The sequence below is a fragment of the Tachysurus fulvidraco genome, chromosome 1 (genome assembly GCF_022655615.1).
Source record: "Tachysurus fulvidraco isolate hzauxx_2018 chromosome 1, HZAU_PFXX_2.0, whole genome shotgun sequence".
NCBI lineage: Eukaryota > Metazoa > Chordata > Actinopteri > Siluriformes > Bagridae > Tachysurus > Tachysurus fulvidraco.
In genome coordinates this window covers 47,261,354-47,282,488 of record NC_062518.1, presented here as the reverse complement: position 1 = coordinate 47,282,488, position 21,135 = coordinate 47,261,354, and the positions used below count along the sequence as shown (strand labels likewise).

The window sequence follows — 21,135 nt, the reverse complement described above, 5'->3', positions numbered from 1 at the left end:
GCTCACTTTATTGAATTTTACAGTGTTTGATTTCCTCAATCTTGTAAGTGAGAGAGATGTAATTCGTTGTGTGTGATCAGAACGGAATGAGTTCAAATCCCAAGTCCACCAAGCTGCACTATTGGGACCCCTGAAAAAAAGGCCGTTAACCCTCAGCTGCTCATTTGTATAAACTGTAATAAAATGTAAGTCACTCTGGATAAAGGAGTCAATCTGCTAAATGCTATAAATGAGACTGATTCCATGAATTTTAAATAAACTTTATTCTATCTGCACTTATACTAAGTACACATTTATAACGTGAGCTCCCTAAGAGTGATCTGAAACTACGAAAATATTGAATTGTGATGTAAAATCAAAGAGTAAAAATCTCGGATTTGGCAACCCGGAGTACAAACGCGAGTTTGTGAGCGTAACCGCAGCACGCATGCGCGGGATGTAGACACACGTTTATCTCACGGCGCATGCGCAGAACAGCGCGGCGGTGACCTCCGTTTATTTTTAATCGAAACAAGGCGAAGTACGGACACAAGTGGCGCACGTTATCATACAGATCGTTTGGATACAGATAAAGTGCGTTTATCATCATCATCATCATCATCATCATCATCATCACTATCACTACTGCAGGGTTTAACCAGGAGGTCAGACACGCGCTCAGCAGGTTTGTATTAAACGTCTTTATTTACACGTTAATAGTCTTCTCTCTCCTGTACAAATGAGCTTTAAGTCTATAAAGCAGTCACATTGTGTTTAGTTCAGCTACAAAGCTACTAATTTACCTGTGGGAGTTATTTACTTAGTAAACACACAATATCCAGTTTCTGTTTGCCCTTTAGTGCGCATGCGCGAACGCATGACGGTTTTTTTTTTTTACACATCCAGGTGATCCTTTTGTTCTAGAAACTTCCACAAGCTCATAACTTAAAGATAAAATACAAACTTTACTTATCATACAGGGGTAATAAACATTTTAGTAGAGGCTTCTAGAAACAGCTGTGGCATCTCTTTTTATTTATTTGTTTGTTTACTTATTTATATTTATTTTTTGTTTGTTTTTATTATGTAGTTATGAATTTAGTTATTTTATTTATTTATTTATTATTTTTTAATTAGTTATTTAATTTATTTGTGTTTATGTATTTTTATTTATTTATTTTAAAATGTATTTATTCTTTTAATATTATTTTTATTTATTTATCTTTTTATTTATTTCTTTGTTTAATTTATGTAGTTATTTATTTATTAATGTAGTTTTATTTATTTATTTATTGTTTATTTATGTAGTTCTTAATTGATATTTATTTTTTTTTTTAGCTATTTATGTATTTATTTATTTATTTATATTTATTTTATTTATTTGAGTGAGCTATTTAGTCTTTGAATAATCTTTACAATGCTACTTTGAACCTTTCCTGATTTTGGGAAGTATCCAACATTCCCAAATGTCCGTTATTCACATGTTACTGTAGACCCTTGTGATGCAACAAGGTGGAAGTGACGCCATAGTTAGTTCTTACTGAAGGCTGGCAGTCTGACAATCTGGTGTTCACAAAGCGCCATCATGGTCAGATCTGTTTAGAGAGGTGCAGATCTGGACAAGGCTGAATGGGATTGATTAAAACTGCTCTTTACCCTGGCGTGGTATCGATTTCCCCCCTGCTACTGATGTAGAGTTTAGTGATGTGATGGTGTTTCTCTGTTCCTCTGGTTTCATTCTGTCTGTGAAAACAAACTTCATCATCAGCATTGAAATGTGGCATGAAGTGGCAAAGTTTTTTTGGCAAAATCTTGTATCTAGTGTGATGTGTGTGTGTGTGCGTGTTTCTATTTCATTGTGCGCGTGTGTGTTTTGTTGTGTGTGTTTCTGTTTCATTGTGTTTCGTTGTGGGTGGGAGTGTGTTTTGGTGGTTGGGTGGGTGTGCGTTTGTTTCGTTGTGTGCGTGTGTTTCGTTGTGTGTCATTGTGTGTGCTTCGTTCTGCAAGCACGTGTTGTGTGTGTGTGTGTGCTTCGGGCGCATGTGTGATTGTTTCTGTGTGTGCGCTTTAGCGTGCAAGCGTGTGTGTTTTGTTGTGTGTGTGCTTTGGCGCGTGTGTGTGTTTTATTGTGTGGTTCTTTGTGCAAGCACGCGTGTTGTGTGTGTGCGCGCTTCGGGTACGTGTGTGTGTGTGTTTTTGGTGTGTGCGCTTTGGCTGCTGTCACTGATACAAGCTGTGGTTATGTAGAGATGTAAAATTTAGTGCTGCTAGAGAACCTAATGTAAACCTTACAGTGTGGAGAAAGGAACTGAACCTGAGACAGAGACTAATGAAGGTCAGCTGGATAAAGGAGCTGGAGGTTCTCTCTGACACTGGGATCTGATCCCAGCTGGAAAGGGCACAGGGGTATAAATAGCAGTCAGGAAGGATACTTCAGTCAGTTTGTGTTTGTTGTCATGGACGCAGTCTCTTACGTAGACATTGTGGGAAGTCTTCATGTCTTGCGGTTAGGTATTGGCGATTAGGTCTCAAACAGCCCACAGATATTCAATAGCAAGTCTAAATCAGTACCCACGGCCTGTATTATTAACTCAAACACTAAATTTTACAGAACATTGTTGCTTCAAATCACAATACGGTTCATCTGGTGCTCAATCAGGATTGCAGCTTGATGACGTGCTGTTCAGGGATGTCACAGTGGATCATCTCCATCACATCAAAATGTGAGGATCTGATGTACGCCTGGATTCTCTTCCTGTATCAACCTCCCCGTTTATCCGGGCTTGGGATCAGCTCTGGGAATGAACCCCTCACTGACTGGGTCGGTTCCCTGAGTAGGAAGTGAAACAGGGTTGTGTTGTATGATAGGAAAATCAAAGGCTGCTCTCCTCATGGACCGACTCGGGCGTAACACTTACATGACACAAGTTGTGTTAGAGAATGAGGACATGTTTGTCTCATAGAGAATGCATTCAGCAAAATCACATCCAGCTTTTGTTAGTCACTCGTTTATATGGCAACTCGTTAGTCTGTCTGTCTATCTATCTGTCTATCTATCTGTCTACCTATCTATCTAGAAGCAAAAAGAGAAATATCTATCTATCTATCTATCTATCTATCTATCTATCTATCTATCTATCTATCTATCTATCTATCTATCTATCTATCTATCTATCTATCTATCTTTGATAGATATAAGCAAAAATTAATTTCTATCTATCTCTTTGCTTCTTTTCTTTTCTTTGCTTCTTTTAAACCCCCCCCCCGGCCTCACCCAGCCCTGTGTATCTGAGTTATTACCCCCAGTTGCAGCGAGTGCTTTACAGTTCCAGCTGTGATAATGTCCTCAGTATGTTTTGACTCTTAGCCCCTCCTTCTATACATTTTAACAGAAACCCAAATATCGCTTTAAACGTTTTGGCAAAACGTATTCACTTGTTTAAAAGTGCACGATGGATAGAAATAGCAGTCGAACAAGCCATTTAACTGTAACTCAACACCTTCATATCTTTTAGTTTGTCTACATAAGAGAAGTTGTGGGAGGTCACGTGACTAAAGAGCCACAGTAAAACTTTTTCATTGTTACTGCAGTTTATTCACCAAAGAGTCAACAAGTGATTCATTTATTGGTTTATTAGCAAGTCCAGCAGGCTAAACTGTGGGAGCTAATGTCTAGTAATAAAGTCTCGGATGCTAGCTAGCTAATTACTTGGTGTTTGCTAAGCACTCGGTCTATATTAACACAAACATTTTCTTTCTTTGAACCCATTAGATGTATAATAACAAATATATAGATAATAATTGAACCTCAATAGAGAGATTTGAATCCCAGATATTTACATGAAGCTGCTGTAATTATGACCCAGACCTGACTAGTAGCATTTTGTTCTTTGTCTCTTCTGAACAGCCCAAGCTCGTACATAAACAACAAGCTTCTCGTGTCTCGCTCTGGATCTCCGGGCATGTACAAGTTTCAGATTTCTTCTCGGTAGGGTTTAATTGTTTTTTTTCCCACTCTGCTGCTGAGAGTTGGAAGTAGGACAGATCAGATTGCACACAGCCTGTGTGCCGGCGTTGGTTGTCATTTGGATTAAAATTATAATCGTGTGTCAGGGAATTAACTCTCATCAAAGGAAACGTGAAAAGCATTTTAAAAGATTTTAAAATAATTAAAGTCAGACAATAGCTGGTGAATTTTTGACTCTGTTTTGGATTCTGGGCTCCGATTGGCCAGAAGGTGTTTATTTAATTTTCTATACCACAAGCGCCGAGAGTAGCTCAGGATATTTTGAAATAGAAACGATAAGGACATCCTTAAAAATATTTCTGTTTACCGTAACCCGACCGACCCTGTCAGTATAGGGCCGACTCGATTTTTTCCGACCGACTTGCCGGTTGTAAATTTGCACTAAGACCGACTGATTTTTAAAAAATTTTTTTATAATTCAAACAACTAATACAAAAGCAATAAAATAATATTAATTATATTTTAGTATAGTAAGTATTGTAAATATATAAATCGCCTAGGCCCACATACAAACGAAGGCTACGCACTTTCTTTTAAATAAAAACCCGTGACGTCATCTATGTTTACACTATTGGTTACCGGATGTCACACTACGGCCTGTGCGTTCGCTTCGTCTCATTCTCTCATTCACAGGCTCGGTAATGATGGCTGCGGCTGCAGTAAACAAAATGTTCATACAAAATGTTCATTGTGTACATAAATCAAAAAGTCATACGGGTTCGGGCGTCATAATACATCTATAAAATTCATTAAAACAGCTGGACACCACTTTAACACTGCACAAAGTTCTGGAAAAACTGTGTCCAGCATCAAAATAAGGTTTGCAATGATGCGCCTGAAGGCACTGGTTGAAGACCCAGTCAGTGATGTCACGATATGCTAATTTGTTTAAAGTCATACCTACGTAATCACCATCACCAAAATTGTAAGGATGGCCTAATTTATCAGAAAGAGTACATCAACAGCTCTGATAAGTGATATCGAGTTATGTTTATGCCGACGTTGATGGAACGAGTCTCCAGTATCGGCACTTTGTATCAGTCAGACGTAAAACCTGAAGCTTTCTGTTTGTGTAACATGACGAGATGAGTAATAACTAAAAAGATAAAAAAGAGAGTCTGTTGAGGAATAAGAGAACGGAAAAGTTGAACAGAAACCTGTCTGTTATTTAGCTCTAATCACAAAAACACAAGGGTTGTGGTGTTAGCCAAATTACTTCCTATTTTACTCTGCAATGCCACATTAAGAAACATACATCTCGTTCCGGTGTGTACTGCCGTGTTCTATCTTCTATTTATTTATATGTTCTGTGGCAAAAGGAGGCTTTGTTAAGATTTACAAAGTCAAACACCGTGTATTGACAGGAGAGCTCGTATTTAAGTACTTCAAGTGTCCGTCGGGGACGTGCGATCGATCTAAGGTACAGATCTACACATCTTTTAAACACCACTGAAGAAGGAGCAGGAAATGGAGTAATCCCAGCCCACGACAGACGACCTTGAACTTTATAAGCCAATCAATTTGACAGGCAGTCAGGGGAGGACAAAAATACAATCAGTGTTTAAAATAGGACAAGAGGAAGCGCCTTCGGGAGTAAAACCCTTCTACTTTTGGACTGAAAACATTAGATCCTCTAACTAGGACGAGGGAAGTGGCAGCAAGCTGCATCTACACACCAAACATGATGTGAAGGCAGTCAAACTGATCACCATTTTAATTTACAGAACGTACCCGATGTTTAAATATTCACTTCAGGTAGGAAGTCAATCAGTGCTTCAGCTCTAGGCTGTAATTCACAAGTCTGAAGCTCAGTCAGCCATGTTCAAGTCTCCAGTGACGAGACCAGATTAATGTTTGAGCTAACGGGACAAGCTGCAGGTTTCTGGTTAGTATTTTGAAGAGGGGAAAAAAAAGTGACTGGTGAGCGTACAATGGTTTCGTAACTGATAACAGAAAATATTTTTATTTGTTTATTTATTTATTTATTTATTTTTGCCAGCATTAGACAATAGCCCTGTAATTGTAAATGGATATATACTTAAAGCTGCTGTGGTATAAATGGAAATAAAATACTATATTACTGATGCCTCTGTCTCTCTCTCTCTCTCCCCCTCCTCCCTGTGTTCACTCTCTCGGCCAGATCTACTCTGAGTTAACCCTTAAGCAGAAGCTCCATCATGGAGTATTACCAGATCCTGGGCGTACACAAAGACGTGTCTCCGGAGGACATAAAGAAAGCGTGAGTGTTATTCATTAAAAATAATTTTTTTCCACACGGCTGATATTTTTACACCTTAAGGACATTAGTGTGGATCGCGTGGGCTAATTATAACTCCCGATAGTCCAGAGCGATATTTCCACTTAATCACAGAATGCTACGTGATCGTTACAAACCGTTACTGTAGTTAGCAAGAGCGCTATCAAGGAGAAATTATTAACCTACGTAGTCTGAAGTTAGGGCTCTTTTGTGTAGGTTCTCCAGTAGAACTTCTATTTAATACAAGTTAGGGAAAGTATACATGCATCCAGCTTCACATAATCGGAACTGGTCTGTTATTGAACTGAGCTGGGGGTTAATGCTAAGTATCTTGGGGGTTTTTTACACCTGGTCACTTCATGCATTTTCTGTGATCCGATAGCTACCCGATGGTAAAAAGACCAGGTCTAAATGCTCTCCGAAACGTTTTGGAGACGGATATAACTCCGATGGTACAAACCCCTACAGGAGGTGGTCTGGGATGCGTTTCAGATGTAACTGGACAGGTGTAAATGAATGTGGTTGTTCAAGCCACATATGTCAGCGCTATACTCCTCCCAAATGGAAGTACGTCACTCGCAGGTGACTCACAAGTCGTGCATTGCGCCAGAAACAAATAAATGTAAATGCTGTTTTTTTGTCTTCTTTTTTTTTCGTGTTCTGAAAACCACATGCACCAAAACGTGTTCCATTTCAATTACCCCGGAAATGAGGTAAAATATATTTACATTTTGGGCGGGAGTAGAAATATCGGATCGATATCCGATTCGCCGAGACGCGTTTACGCGGCCTAATGTAAACGGAACAGTTTTAACAAATCAGATAGCTATGGGATCAGATGTGATCGGATGAAGTGACCGGGTGTAAAAAGGCCCTTATATCCAGTTTCATTGTAGTCCTAAGAAATGTTTTATGATCAAATTATTAACACATCTGAGGATTGATGACGGTTTCACTTCACTTCCATTGTCTCTATATCTGTAATCTTTTTTTTTTTTTAGCTTTTTTTTTATTGTTGTTTTATAAGCAGTTTTCCAATATCTTTGAGGTAAATGTTGAAGTTTCATATAATTTTATGTAATTCCCGTTATCACAGTATCTAAACGTTTGCCTTCTGTTATGTTGACAAGTAAATGTTGACATTTTGGCTAGTGTTCTCACACTGTCCTCATTTCTTGGTGTGTTTTACATTGTGTTTCTCACTCATTACCTAACCAAATCATAGCATCCATATTATTATTATTTATTTATTTATTTATTTATTTATTTATTTTTTTAAGTGTTCACCACACGGACGGTGAGCTTATCACATGTTCCTGTGTCAAGCACATTGTATTGGAGTTAAAACAGCTTCTCTGTAATGACGCTTCACTCTGCAGCATTAGCCATTCGCAGTCACTTCTGTGGAAAGTGCTGTGCGCTAGAGAACTTTTGTGGATTTAAAACACACTTCCGCAGCCATCCCATTTTTTTTGGTCTATAAGTAAATCCCTCCACTATTATGGAGCGTGTGTTTTACCGTGCTGTCGGATTAACGTTGCTGACCCCACCGTTCCTACACACAGAGATTACCTTGACACCTGACGGCTGGTTAAAGCAAAGGCATTTTCTAAGATGAATTGTCTTGTCATTTTTTTGTGTCCAAAGCTTAGCTTTCATTGTGCTTAGCTTTCATTGTGTATGCAAATTCTCTATTACTGGTTTCTCTGGGATGTTAAATAGGGAAGAACTCTGTCTTCTCACTTTCTCACACACGCATATAGCTAATTTCGCTCTCTCTATCTTTTACAGGTACAGAAAATTGGCCTTAAAATGGCATCCAGATAAAAACCCAGATAACAAAGAAGAGGCCGAGAGGAGATTTAAGGAGATCTCCGAAGCTTATGAAGTTCTGTCAGATGGTAAATGTCAGCTTTTGCTTTTATTACCTGCTTAAACGTGAAGCTGACACTTTGTGCAGAGTTGAGAAACATCCGGTTGTTTTAACCTGCGTTAGTAGCTTTTGTCTTGTACTTCACACAAATCTCTACACAAATGTTTCATAGGAACTTTTTGTATTTTAACGTCGGAGTACAGTGCTATGAGTTATCACTTAAAATACGCTAAATCTCCTAAATAAAATAATTGACGTGAATCTAGAACGATTGACGGACCCTTCTTGAACTCTCCAATATCGAGGAACCACTTGCAAGCCCCGCCTTTTTCCTTGCAATCCATATTGGCGATCAAGCCCCGCCCCTTCTCCCTGTTTATCGCCTCAGTATTTCCAAGAAAAAGTCCTGTGCTCAATAATGCTGGCGAAATTTTCCTCAGATTAGCCAAGGATGCAGTTAATATGCAAAGTAGTTATTAGGAATTTCAGACACTGAAAAAATGTTCACTCTTTTTTTAATTACTCCGCGTTATTCCTCTTCAGGTTTAGCAGGTTTGCATCAGTAAATATATTTGTTTATGACTGACATTTTTAGGTCGTTTTTTTGCCTATGCGGGACAATCACCTGTCTTTCTTACTGGTTGCTCTGGAGTTGTATTTAAGGCTTTTACCATAATTCACCATAAAGTCTATTTTAACAGTATTTCTGGCATATCCATTAGCAAGAAGATCGGTTCATTGGTTTGTGTTTCCATGGAATTAGTTGATTTTATTTATTCATTTATTTATTTATTTATTTGTTGCATGTAATGTTACGCAAATGGTACATTCCCAAATTTAATTGACCGCTCCCGGACTATGTGGATGCGTTTGTTTAGTTTGCTAATTGCCCACCCAATAACTAGCTCACCCTTTATCGAGTAACGGCTACCACCCAGGAATGGTGTGGGTTAGCATGTGCTTCCTCTGAGACATCGAACCTCCACAGCGGAGTGACAGGGACTCCGTTCTTTGTTTTGTTTGTTTTATTTCCCTTTACCTAACACCACGGCATCGCTAATTTCTGGATTCCGATTGGTCAGAATTTGCAGTGAATATTTCAATTAACGTGAGCGTTCTTCCGCGTTATTGTTTCTAAAGCAACAGCTCCCTCACAGGGACTCGTTATGAACACTTAAAAAAAAATAAGAAGAAAAACACGTGAAATCAGTGTCTCCTTACAGAAAACGTCACCATATGTTACCTTTACAGAAGGAGTCTCTGGAATCGCTGCTTTGTTTTTGTCTTCCTCTAAAGCAGTGGTCCCCAACCCCCGGGCCGCAGACAGGTACCGGTCCGTGGACCAAATGGTACCGGGCCACCCAAGGAACATTAAATTAGTTCCATTTTATTTACTGTGGTGTATTTCTCTCGGGTTTGTGCGACTTTCCATGGACGAGAGGTTAACTGAGAGACGTCTCCTAAAGCCGCACCAATACCGCGCATGTGCAAAATATCGTGATATCGGGCCGGGTTTAGGTGACGTCTGGAGCTGATCGGCTGCGGCGTTGTAGCTTTTGTGGAGAGAGAAGGTGTGTATCGCTCTTCTCTCTGTTCACCGGTACTTTGTCATGTTTAACAGTGCTTGGTGTACGTGTATATTGTGTTTGCTCAAATTTAACCCACAAATTAGCAAAAAATGTGCACGAAACAGACGTCGTTAGAAAGTTAGGAACTATGCCAGTGTTCTGGATTAAAGTCATGGCGGAATACCCTGAGATTGTCACCACAGCACTTACATCCCTATCGCCATTTCCGACATGCTATCTGTGTGAAGCGGGGATTTCTGCAGTGACGGCAACCGAAACAAAACAGAGGAATAAACTGGACATAAGCGACACACTTCGGGTGTCATTGTCTCCTATTACCCCAGATGGAACCGTCTCGTTGTAAAGAAACAAGCTCAGGGTTCTCATTGATTTAGCCTTGTAGGGAGTTAAGAAGGCATGTTTAAATACAATTAAAATTATTAATTTTAATTTAATTGTATAGCCGCCACCCCCCACCCCCAGCGGGCCACGGTAAAATTATCAAACATTGACCGGTCCGCGGCGAAAAAAAGGTTTGGGACCACTGCTCTAATGTAAGTGAGGACAGGAACTAACTTTAACCAATATTAAATGTAAATACCCATAAAAACCTCCCGAGGAAGCTTTTGAACATGACTATGAGTCATTCCGCTGCTGATATTTGTACCTCGAGACCCTAAGTATAAATAAACTCCCCCGCTATCAGGCTTGTATCTTATTGGATCAGATTTTCATTTGAGACCCTGTGAGAGACATTGAGTTCTGTATAGACATGTTGCGCGTGCGTGTGTGTGTGTGTGTGTGTGTGTCACAGTCGTTATTAACACTCCTTTAGGTCAAAACCGTCTCCAGCTGTTGGAACAAATTTCTGTCTGTCGCTTGCTTGGATGGAAAGCAGATAAACTTCTGTTTCTTCACTTGGCAGCAACAGCAAGACTGTGTTTTATTTCCTGTGGAATTCTCAGTCTTTTTCTCATATATACAGTGGTGTGAACAAGGGATTTCTTTATTGGGTGTGGCAGTAATCAGGCCTGGGTGCGCGAGAGAAATTGAACTCTTTTTCACACAGGGCCATGTAGGTTTAGATTCTGTTTCACTTAATAATAATAATAATAATAATAATAATAATAATAATAAACCTTTTTGTTTAAAAAAAGCATGTCGTGTTTACTTGCTGTCTTTGACTTATGTTTCAGATCATCAAATAAATCTAAATATTAAAGTGTGAAAAATGTGAACACCACTTTTTCACACCACCGTATGTGTATAATATGATCTTTGCTTCTTTTTCTTTTTTCTTCAGTCACAGTCTATTTACATAGATAAAGGATACAACCTTTTTTTTTTTATAGACCTCAAGACACCGAGGCATCATTTTGTCACACTGATGAGAGCAAGAGAAGATTTTTTTTTTTATTACTTGAGATGTGTAAAGAAATTCAGTATCGTGTCAATAGACCTATAAACAGACACCGAGGTAGATTCAGGTCGCTTCATTCAGTGGAAGAATCGAGTTCATTTGAATAGAGCAACCGCACTCGGGTGAGGTTTCGTTGTAGTAAGAATGTGATTTGTTTCGGCCTAAATGAAGTGAATCAGTTTTTCTTTTTGTGAGCCATTAAACTGAGCCTAAGGCTGAGCCAAAGGACAGAGTTGTAGAAATGAAACTCTGCTCTGACAGAAGTTCTCTCATTTCAACAATAAGAATCCCCCTAGTAGAAACGAAGCTATCCGCTTGTACAGAGCGTATCAGTGAGGAAGTATTTTGGACGGTCAGAACCTAGACGACATCTTCATCTTCTTATCTTCTCTATGTTTAGTATCAGTACATAGAGGCTTGGCTCCTAAACTGGCTGGAATGTGTGTTTTTGAAAAAGTTTGGCTGGAAATATTGAAGTTTTGATAAATTCCATCGCTTTGTTTTGACAAGTAAACGATGTAATACGGCTTCCCAGTCACTTTCAGTCTGTCGCTTGGATACAGAGTAAAATCACGACTCTCGTACAACATTTAGTTCATTGAAGAGTCGCATCTTAGTCCATCAGCAAACTTTTTAAATACGTAAGTTTAAAGTTTGATGATTTCTCCAGAGACCGTGTCCCCTGTTTGGTCCAGACTCCTTTTGTGTCCTTCTGTCAGTCACTGTGTCTCATTTTAACAGCAGTAGTCATTGGTCTCCTCACCTTTCTCTACCATGATCACACTGTACCAGAGATAAAATGTAGAATCGAACAGACATGTCAGCGTAAGGTCATGTAGAGTGATGTTTCTGACTAAAGGTACCGAGGGTCAACGTATCTGTGCTATGTGACGAGATAATTTAAGGTCAGGAGGTGATTCAGGGCCACAGGTTAATTTTGAGTCATCTAAAAATGTCATGAGGCTAAAGCGAAGGTCATGAAGTTCTGAGTCAAGCTAAGTGTGACTGCTTTATGCAGAGGGTTCAGAAACCAGGAATTGATACATGTGCTGTCATGGTGGTATCACGGTGAAGCGGTTTGTACATTTTGTAGCTCATGAAAATTGCAAAACTTTCTGGTCCGCTTCAAAAACAGAGGCTAGAGGTTTGCTTCAGTTGAAATTGGGTGAAAAATAAACCCAAGTCTTCAACCTTATGTTCTTGGACATGTGTTCCTGGTGGTTTCCAGACTCATGTTCTTGGATTTAAGTACCTGGACTTAGATTGCCAAATTGAGGATCTGGCTAGGTTCCTAATGCAGCTTTTCCACCGAGGCAGTTTGAGTGCAGGTTCGGAGCCTAATTTAGAACCAGTTCTTTCTGTTTCGACCGCCACAGCACCGGCTCCGAACCAGGAAAAGTGGTTCTTGATTATCACCAAAACGTTGCTGGTCTAGACTTAAGAACCGCTTGTGTCAGGAGCTGGGGGCGGGGCTACTGTTAGCCCGTTAGATAATGTATCTTAAGTATACTAATGTTTAATACACTTTTACTTTACTGCGATATGATACATTATCAGCACACATGATAGTAGGTAGCTACATGCTAAGGCTAATTTTTTTTCTGTGTTAATGATAAAATAACGTTATGTACTTTATCGATTACAACCTCCGTTTATACAGATTACACGGAGCTGCACGTACACGTTTTATTCACCGCGTTTGGATGCCAATGTAGGTTCGCAAAGCCATGAGCATTAACAGTAAAGCAACATCCGCCATTGTTGTTGTGTTTGTGTTTGCCGCTGCTGCGCTAACGTTGCTGGGACATGTGACGCGTATACAGTGACGTCACACTCGGCGCTGTGATGGCTCTCTAGCCGGTGGAAAGGCAAACCGGTGCTTAGAAGGTTCGCCAGTGGAACCAACTTTGAACCAGCACTAGCGCTAGCTCTGAACCAGCACCCGGTTCTTTCCGGTAGAAAAGAGGCAGAGCCTTTTGGTACCTAGTTTACTATTTCCAGTCTCACGATACCGGGTTGAAGTTCCTGGGCTTAGAGTCCCAGGCTTGAGGATCCTAGGTTCAGGGTCCTGGCCTTAGGTTGCTGGATTTAGCTTCCCAGGCTTGAGGATCCTGGGTTCAGGCCACGTTCCTAAGGTCAGGAAGTGCCTTTTAGTACCTGCTTTTAGACTGTGACTTTGGCTTAGTTCCATTTTTACTTGCTCATCAATTGGAAGGAATAAATATTCTGCTTATTGAAAATTGCTGTCTGTTTTTGTTTCCAGAAAACAAGCGTAGTTTATATGACCGATACGGCAAAGACGCCCTGTCTGGAGGTGGAGTAAGAGGTAAAAGGACATGAAACGTTTTTATCCAGTTGTATTGGTTTAAGTGTTTTTTTTACGTTTTGTTGAATAAAACCATCTGTTTCCTTCAGGAAATTCAGGACATTATGACAACCATTTCGGTGGTGTGTTCACATTCCGTAACCCCGAAGACGTTTTCAGGGAATTCTTCGGAGGCAGAGATCCATTCGCAGATTTCTTCAGTAAGACTTTTGACTTCTTTCTTTAATGTTCAGCTTGGTTATTTTCTGTATTTTACATTTTTCAAAATGTGTTTTATTCAATGCGAATATGAAAACTAAGGAAGTAAAAGTAACATTTTGAGATGTTCAAGTACAATACAAATCACATGTCTTGATTCATATAATTAAAAAAAAAAACAACTATTTACAATTGAGGATTAAGGGCCTTGCTCAAGGGCCCAGCATTTGGATGCTTGGGGAACCTGGGATTCTAATTCATTCATTCATTCATTTTCTACCGCTTAACCCGAACTACCTCGGGTCACGGGGAGCCTGTGCCTATCTCAGGTGTCATCGGGCATCAAGGCAGGATACACCCTGGACGGAGTGCCAACCCATCACAGGGCACACACACACACTCTCATTCACACTCACACACACACACACTACGGACAATTTTCCAGAGATGCCAATCAACCTACCATGCATGTCTTTGGTCCGGGGGAGGAAACCGGAGTACCCGGAGGAAACCCCCGAGGCACGGGGAGACCATGCAAACTCCACACACACAAGGCGGAGGTGGGAATCGAACCCCCAACCCTAGAGGTGTGAGGTGCTAACCACTAAAACACCCCCTCCCCCCATAACCACTAAACCCCCCCCCCATGCTTTGCAATAACAACTCTCGACCGTTAAATCCATGATCCCTTAACCACTAAGATGTGACATCAATTTAAAAATATATATATTTTTAAATCTGAAATTCAGCTTTAAACAGCAATGCAGAATTTCTTCAGAGATGGTGGTGTGAATTTCAGAAAAAAATAGTTTCAAACCGCAGTTCAGTACAAATCCCAGTGCTGATTTTTTTTTTCAGCCATATTCAGCATGCTGGAGTGAGCTGGAGATTAGAAGGTCAGACCTTTACATGTTTTGATTTGAATTTCCAGCCCTCCAGTCACAGGCATGGAGCTTTAACCACCGAGCGTCTCGCAGTCCTACAGATTTGCATAAGTGCTAATGAAGAGAGGTTAAAATTACAAGGACATCTTTGGTCTTTCTTTTGGCTGGCTGAGAAACTCATGTGTGGATGTCTAGAGTTATTAGATGTTTTAATAAATATCCCAAACTGCTGAAAAGCTGACCATGTTTGGTTAAACCCGAAGCAGCACGGACAGCGAGAGCACTCGCTCCAACGTACTGCAGTGATGAAATTTAGAGCTTACTCACGACTGTGTAGGATCCGTGAAGGACTGAAGGTCTGTACCGAGGGTCATTCGGCCACAATGTCGACAAAGCGGTTTTAAAAAAATGGCACTTTTTTGTTAACATATTATAAACTGTTAGAACTGCTTACCTCACCACCACCACCCACACCCACCACACACACACACACACACAGAAGAGGTTTATTACAAACTCCATAAACTCCAACACCACAGAAGTAAACAAGCCTTTCTCATCTTTCAGTGTGTAAACACAGCTGATTTCAGGATTTATAGATGCACATACAGGCCATGAATAAATATTTCAACTGAACACACACACTCACACGTTCCTGCTTGCCTCAGGCTCTTGTATTTTATTCAGGGTCTATTTGAGAAAGCATTCCTGTCGGGTGATGCAGAGTCTCTTCTCGGCCGTGTGGAAGTGCCCTTGCCATATTTAGCGTGTCTGGGTGCGTTAAACACATGCCGTTATATCGACTGTTCCTCACAGCCTCTGGGACATGAAAACACCAAAGGCCACAGTGTACAGCATCGAGTAACGGTTCATATGAGCGGGAGTTTATTCTATAATTGTGAACACTGACCAGCTGCTTCAAACAGAATCTCGTACAGGTTTATCGAATGTTAGCTCCAAAACTAAATGCTACAGGATAATAACGGAATAAATAGGGAATAAACTGAACGTGTGCTGCTTCGGTGAAATAAGTCACAGCAGCAAACCATCTTCAGCTTACAGCTTTGCATCCAACACTGGAGACTCCTTCTCACCATATCGAATGTTTTGATGAGGACGAGCTGTTCATATAGAAACATATTTAACCAACACTTTCTGTCCAATCAGAATCCAGAACTCAGCTGCACCAGAAAGACACCCATTTAATAAAAATGAATAAAATGAAACAATCCATTTTTTTTTCTTTAAGAATGACATATAAAGTACGCCAAAAAACCCGACCTTTACACGCTTCTCTGTTGCGTTCTAGGAGACGACCCCTTCGACGATTTCTTCGGGTTTGGCGGCAGCCAGAGGCAGAGAGGAATGAGGAGTCGAACTGGTGGCTCCTTCTTCCCTGGGTTTGGGGGCTTCCCTCCGTTCGGAGGCGGCTTCCCAGGCTTTGACTCAGGTTTGTATGTGTGGGATGCTGACAGGGTGCCAATAGTTTCTGCACAAGCAGTGTTTGGAATTCTTATGATCATTTCCAACGAATAATGAATAATTAACTTCTATTAAAGCCCAATCCAGACAGACAGACAGTAAATAAAGCAGCGTTTTGTTTCCTGTCGTGATAGTGTTCGTCAGTGTACGTCAGGTCCGATTTCTGTTTGATATAGGATTGTTTATCGGGGATGCCGGCTTATTTTCTGTTCTTGTGGTTGTCAGCAATTCAAGAAAAAATTGATCATTAATGTTGTGATGTCACTACACGCTTTCTGTCTAATGTTTTATGCGTCCTGATATCTTCATACATTTAGTAATTCTTTCTAAAAACAAAATTGACCTCATTTCCATACTGCAGAAATGTCTTGATTACCGTGGCATTAGATGTTCTCCTTGTTGCTCGTCTCTACTCTATAAAAGTTATTTTAAAACCTGAAGAGACATTGAACGGATGGAGCTGTAACTCTGATCTCCGTCATATAGGTTTCGCAGCCATCGGGCCGATGGGTGGAGGAGGCTTTTCCGCCTTCTCCTCATCATCGTACGGTGGCGGAGGCGGCGGAGGTGGTGGAGGCATGGGAAACTTCCGCTCGGTATCCACTTCCACCAAGTTCGTCAACGGCAGAAGGATCACCACTAAACGGTACTGAACACCTCACACCTTACATCTCACCTTACAGCCGTGTGTGTGTGAAGTATGTTCATGATCGTGTGTGTGTGTGTGTGTGTATGTGTGTAGCATTGTGGAGAACGGTCAGGAGCGAGTGGAGGTCGAGGAAGACGGACAACTGAAGTCTCTCACGGTTAATGGTAGGGAGCAGCTCCTGCGAATCGGGAACATGTGACTGTTCCAGCAGAAAAAAATTAAAAAAAAAAATAAAAAAAAATCCAGACCAAGAATTTTTCCAAAACACAAGCACTCCAGGAGGACATCTCTTTCTTTCTCTTTCTCTCTCTCTCTCTCTCTCTCTCTCTCTCTCTCTCTCTCTCTCTCTCTAACATTCCACCCTCATGTCAGACAATCCAAGTCTCAGAACATTCTTTCAGGAAATTTATTTATTTATAATTTTTTTGTTAATAAATAAAATCTCTACTCTTTACGTCACTGAACCATCCAGCGGCGTTCGGTTCATCTGTAATAATTAACTCTCATCACCTGCTTTCAACAGTAATCATGTACATTCCATTATCTTAGCACTAATTTAATGCTAACTGATTTATTATTATTATTATTATGGATCTCTGCTGCACGGTTTGCCAGCTTCTCATGTGATTGTTCTCGTGACTGTTACATAACCTCCAGCTCGGACACTGTAACTAATTATTAATAATCTCATTATTAATATATTGTTAATAAAGATATGTGCAAAGGAGATTTATGTAAATTAAATAATAAAGGTTTCTGGTTCAATAAAAACTTTTCACCTCACTTTGTGACAGTTGCACTCACGCTTTCTCTGGGGTTTGAGTTCACCAGTAGCTTGAGGCATGTGTGTGCGTGTGTGTATAGGTGTGTGTGTGTGTGTGTGTATGTTTGTGTGTTTCACTTTTTGCCTACTTTCTGCCTCGCGTGTTTCACCCAGATGCTGACAGCTCATTAAAACACACACGCCGCACTAATTCCTCACTACTTTTTCCTCACACGCCGCTAACACTCTGACTGATCAGAGTCGTGAAGTTACACTTCAGGTCACAAAACCTGACTTCACGCAACATTCCAAAGATGCCAGACCTTGTGTTACACCTGAAGAGACCATGAAAAGACAGAAAGAGAAAGTGAATGGAAAAAAAACATAAAACACTTGTATTACACCACAGCGCTGTTGAGTTCTGCATTCTGATTGGTCAGAATGTTTGTTGGTTAATTCTTGTTACTATGGAAACAAAACAATCTGCATATATTTCTGAACTCAAAACGAAACATTCGCTCCAAAGTAGAAATGGTAGAATACTACAGTAATGCCATCGTGTTTGTGTTTAAAATAGGACTAATGACATCGGTCATCTTTGATATGTGTATATCTGTGATGTCTGGTAGGTTACGCCGTATTTATCGTGCTGATGAATGTTATTACCATGGTAACCAATAGTAGCAGAGGAACATCTAATGGTAACTTACAGGTATGAAGACAGTGAGTGTGAATGTGGCTTGAGGTTAATGCTGGTCTCATGGCTACGATCTGCACATGAACATCAGCGCATTTTTAGTGCAAAGTGGGCGTGGCTGGTTTTTGTTAAAGTTTTTTGTATGTGGTGAAAAGAAAGTCTCATGAGTGAAAGAAAGCTGACCTAGTATGTGAAAGCTAACTGCAAGCAAAGCCAAATGTAGGGTGTGAAAGCTAAGCAGATGAGCTAGTAATGCTAATCTTTCACAATAATTTTTTTGAGCAAAAGCTAACATTCTGTGTGACAGATTTGTGAGCGTAAGCAGTAGCGTAGAGCTTTATGACTAAATGAGACTCGGCATGTGAAAGCTAACCTGACAGATAAAAGTTGTTTAATGAAAAAAGCTAACTGAACTGGCAGATGAGTGCCAGAAAGCTAAGCTGACACCAGTCAGATGTCACTGCTAGCAGCTCCACACCACCCCGCTGCTGCGATCGCTCCACTGGCTTCCGGAAGCTGCACGCATTACATTCAAAACACCGATGCTTTCCTACAAAGCCAAAAATGGACCAGCTCCCTCTTACCTCAAAGTCCTCATCACTCCTCGAACTTCACCCCGCACCCTCAGATATTCCAGCACTGCTCGACTGGTCCCACCATCTCTCAGAACAGTCTTGGTGTAATGAACTTCCCCTAGAGGTCCGGACAGATGAGTTACTTGATATCTTTGAACGAAGGTTGAAGACCTACTTATTCATGAAACACTTCAGCTAGCACTTTCTTATCTGTTTGTTGTGCGTGCATTTAAAAAAAAAAACTGTGAACAGTGTTTTAGACTCCTGGAATCTTAAGTATGCAACCTAGTGAACCAGAGTTGATGTATTCGATGATAGAGACTTAAGCACATTTTGTACGACTTTCTGGATAAGAGACTGCTAAATGTGGTAAATGTAAGCTAGCCCAGTGTGTGTCCGAGATCATAGAGAACAGGATTAAGCTAAATTAGGGAAGCTAACTTAGCAGATAACTGCTAGCCTAGCCCCCCATTACAGCTCAGAATCAGAACCGAAATTACGAGAGGTGTAAATTTTTTACGTGAAGAATTTAATCGCGCTGGCGACAGGTTCGGCTGGAGGAGTCAGGGATGGAGGAGGGATCGCAGCAGCGGCGATGCGTAGGTACGCTCGAAGGTGAGGATTTAAAGGAGGGAAATTATGGAAGTCATGCTGGATTGGTGCGCCTTGTGGGCAGCTGATGCAGCTTACTGCGTGGCCTGCCTGAACTAACGCGATGCTTGATTTATTTGAAATTAATACCAAAACAAGAAAAATGAGACTAGAAGCTTACTGAGCAGCTGAAAACTTTGTAAGCTAGCATATACCTGCCCCTGTAGACAGCTGAAGCTAGCAGTTTGTTTTAGCAAAATGGCTCATACTGTATGTAAGAAGTGATGTCAAGGATCTGTGGAATTCAAAGGATCTATGTTGAAGTAGGTGGTCTGATGCTGTCTCTAAACAGAGCTTAGATGAGATGATAAACGTTTGACAGGTTGTAACACGAGACCTACGCATCTACACCCTAACGCTAACATGTATGTGCAGGTCACTTCTGTTAGAAGCAGATAAATTCCCTCAGCTGTAAACCATGAAACTGGCTGCACAGAAGAATGCAGGAAATATCACAATGTTTATCTCATCAGGTTCTGGCACATTCCACATGATGTGTGTGTTGTAGCATTTAGCAATGGTACACTAGTCATACCTGACATAAATATTTGGACACTGACAAAGCTCCCTGGCTGAGACATTATTTCACTTTGCTAAGCTGATAGAAAGGTCTAGAGTTTATTAGCTTGCGAAAGCTGTTAACTCTGAAATTGAGCCATCATTCAGCTGAAATGCTAACAAAACAAATCAATCACACACACAGATAGCGAAAAACCTTAAAGCAGGTATTTGGTGTTTATGAGCTTAACCAATTCTGACATCTAGAGTGTACACACAGTTTTCAATCACTTGATCCTTTAATGAACAAACAATCTGTATATTGGGGTGGAACTTTGATGCTAAGGAGATTTCAATCTGTCAGCTTCAGATTTCCTCTTGGAACCCACTCACAATCGGATCGCACCCACAAGATACCGTATTGAGCACTCACCGTCCACCTTCTGAGCAGTGAAGTGATTCCTGTACAGCAAGAATGACTTATACTGTACATATACTGAGAATACAGTATATAGAGAAGCTTAGCATGGTGTCCCCTTGTGGTCCTGAGGCAAGATCTTTTGCCCTTGTTGTCATGGTCCAGATTCAAGTCCTCAGCAGGGAGCTCTACCAGGGTGCAGGGAGTTAACTCAGCCACTGAATTAACGGTTAACTGTCAATGCTGGACCCAAGCATAGATAAATGGGATGGTTGTGTCAGAAAGAGCATCTGGTGTACAAAAATAAAATAAATCAAATACACGGCGGACAAGTTCCCTGAATGGGGGACAACCAAATAACACCAACAGATTAGCATTGCCTGTGCGCAAGGAGGACACTCAAAATCATGAAGGATTGCCCTAATTTTGGGGCAGTGATGGTTAAAATGGTTAATGCTCCTGGTTTTTGACAAGAAGGTTAGGGTTCAAGCCACAGTACTGCTGTGCTGCTGAAGTCGGTTCCTTAAACAAGGCCTCGAACCCTATCTGCTCCAGGGACACGTCTCATGTTCTGAGGCATACCTCTTCATCTCACAGCCTGGGCAACTACAACTGTGTGGTTATTGATGATGTCATGGCTGACAGGATGAATGCTGAATGTTCTGCAGTGACCAAGTCAGTCACCTTAGCTAAACACAAGTAAGCTGTAGTTCACTTACTGAGTGGGGAATTTACTAAGGGGATTTTCAGACTGTCAGGAATGAAGCGTTCTGTATGAATGGATTATTTCCTGTGTTTTGGCGCCACCTGCAGGTCAGATCCCTAATATAGCCATTTACACGCAAACAAATATTATTATTAATAAATATT

At 40.7% G+C, this 21,135-nt stretch overlaps 1 protein-coding gene across 2 annotated transcripts in view; it reads left to right on the top strand.

Moving 5' to 3' along the window:
• The first annotated feature begins 442 nt into the window (after positions 1-442).
• dnajb6b (DnaJ heat shock protein family (Hsp40) member B6b) overlaps positions 443-21,135 on the top strand; it is a 29,777-nt gene continuing 9,084 nt past the window's right edge. The window contains exons 1-8 of one of the 2 annotated variants that reach the window (XM_027145542.2): positions 443-664; positions 6,147-6,245; positions 8,055-8,164; positions 13,388-13,450; positions 13,540-13,650; positions 15,842-15,982; positions 16,501-16,660; positions 16,757-16,827. In XM_027145542.2, the coding sequence (XP_027001343.1) occupies positions 6,184-6,245; positions 8,055-8,164; positions 13,388-13,450; positions 13,540-13,650; positions 15,842-15,982; positions 16,501-16,660; positions 16,757-16,827 (718 nt within the window). In that variant the 5' untranslated portion in view covers positions 443-664; positions 6,147-6,183. Of the gene's footprint in view, positions 665-6,146; positions 6,246-8,054; positions 8,165-13,387; positions 13,451-13,539; positions 13,651-15,841; positions 15,983-16,500; positions 16,661-16,756; positions 16,950-21,135 lie in introns of those variants that run through there. The other variant, XM_047812942.1, reaches the window with a different exon arrangement.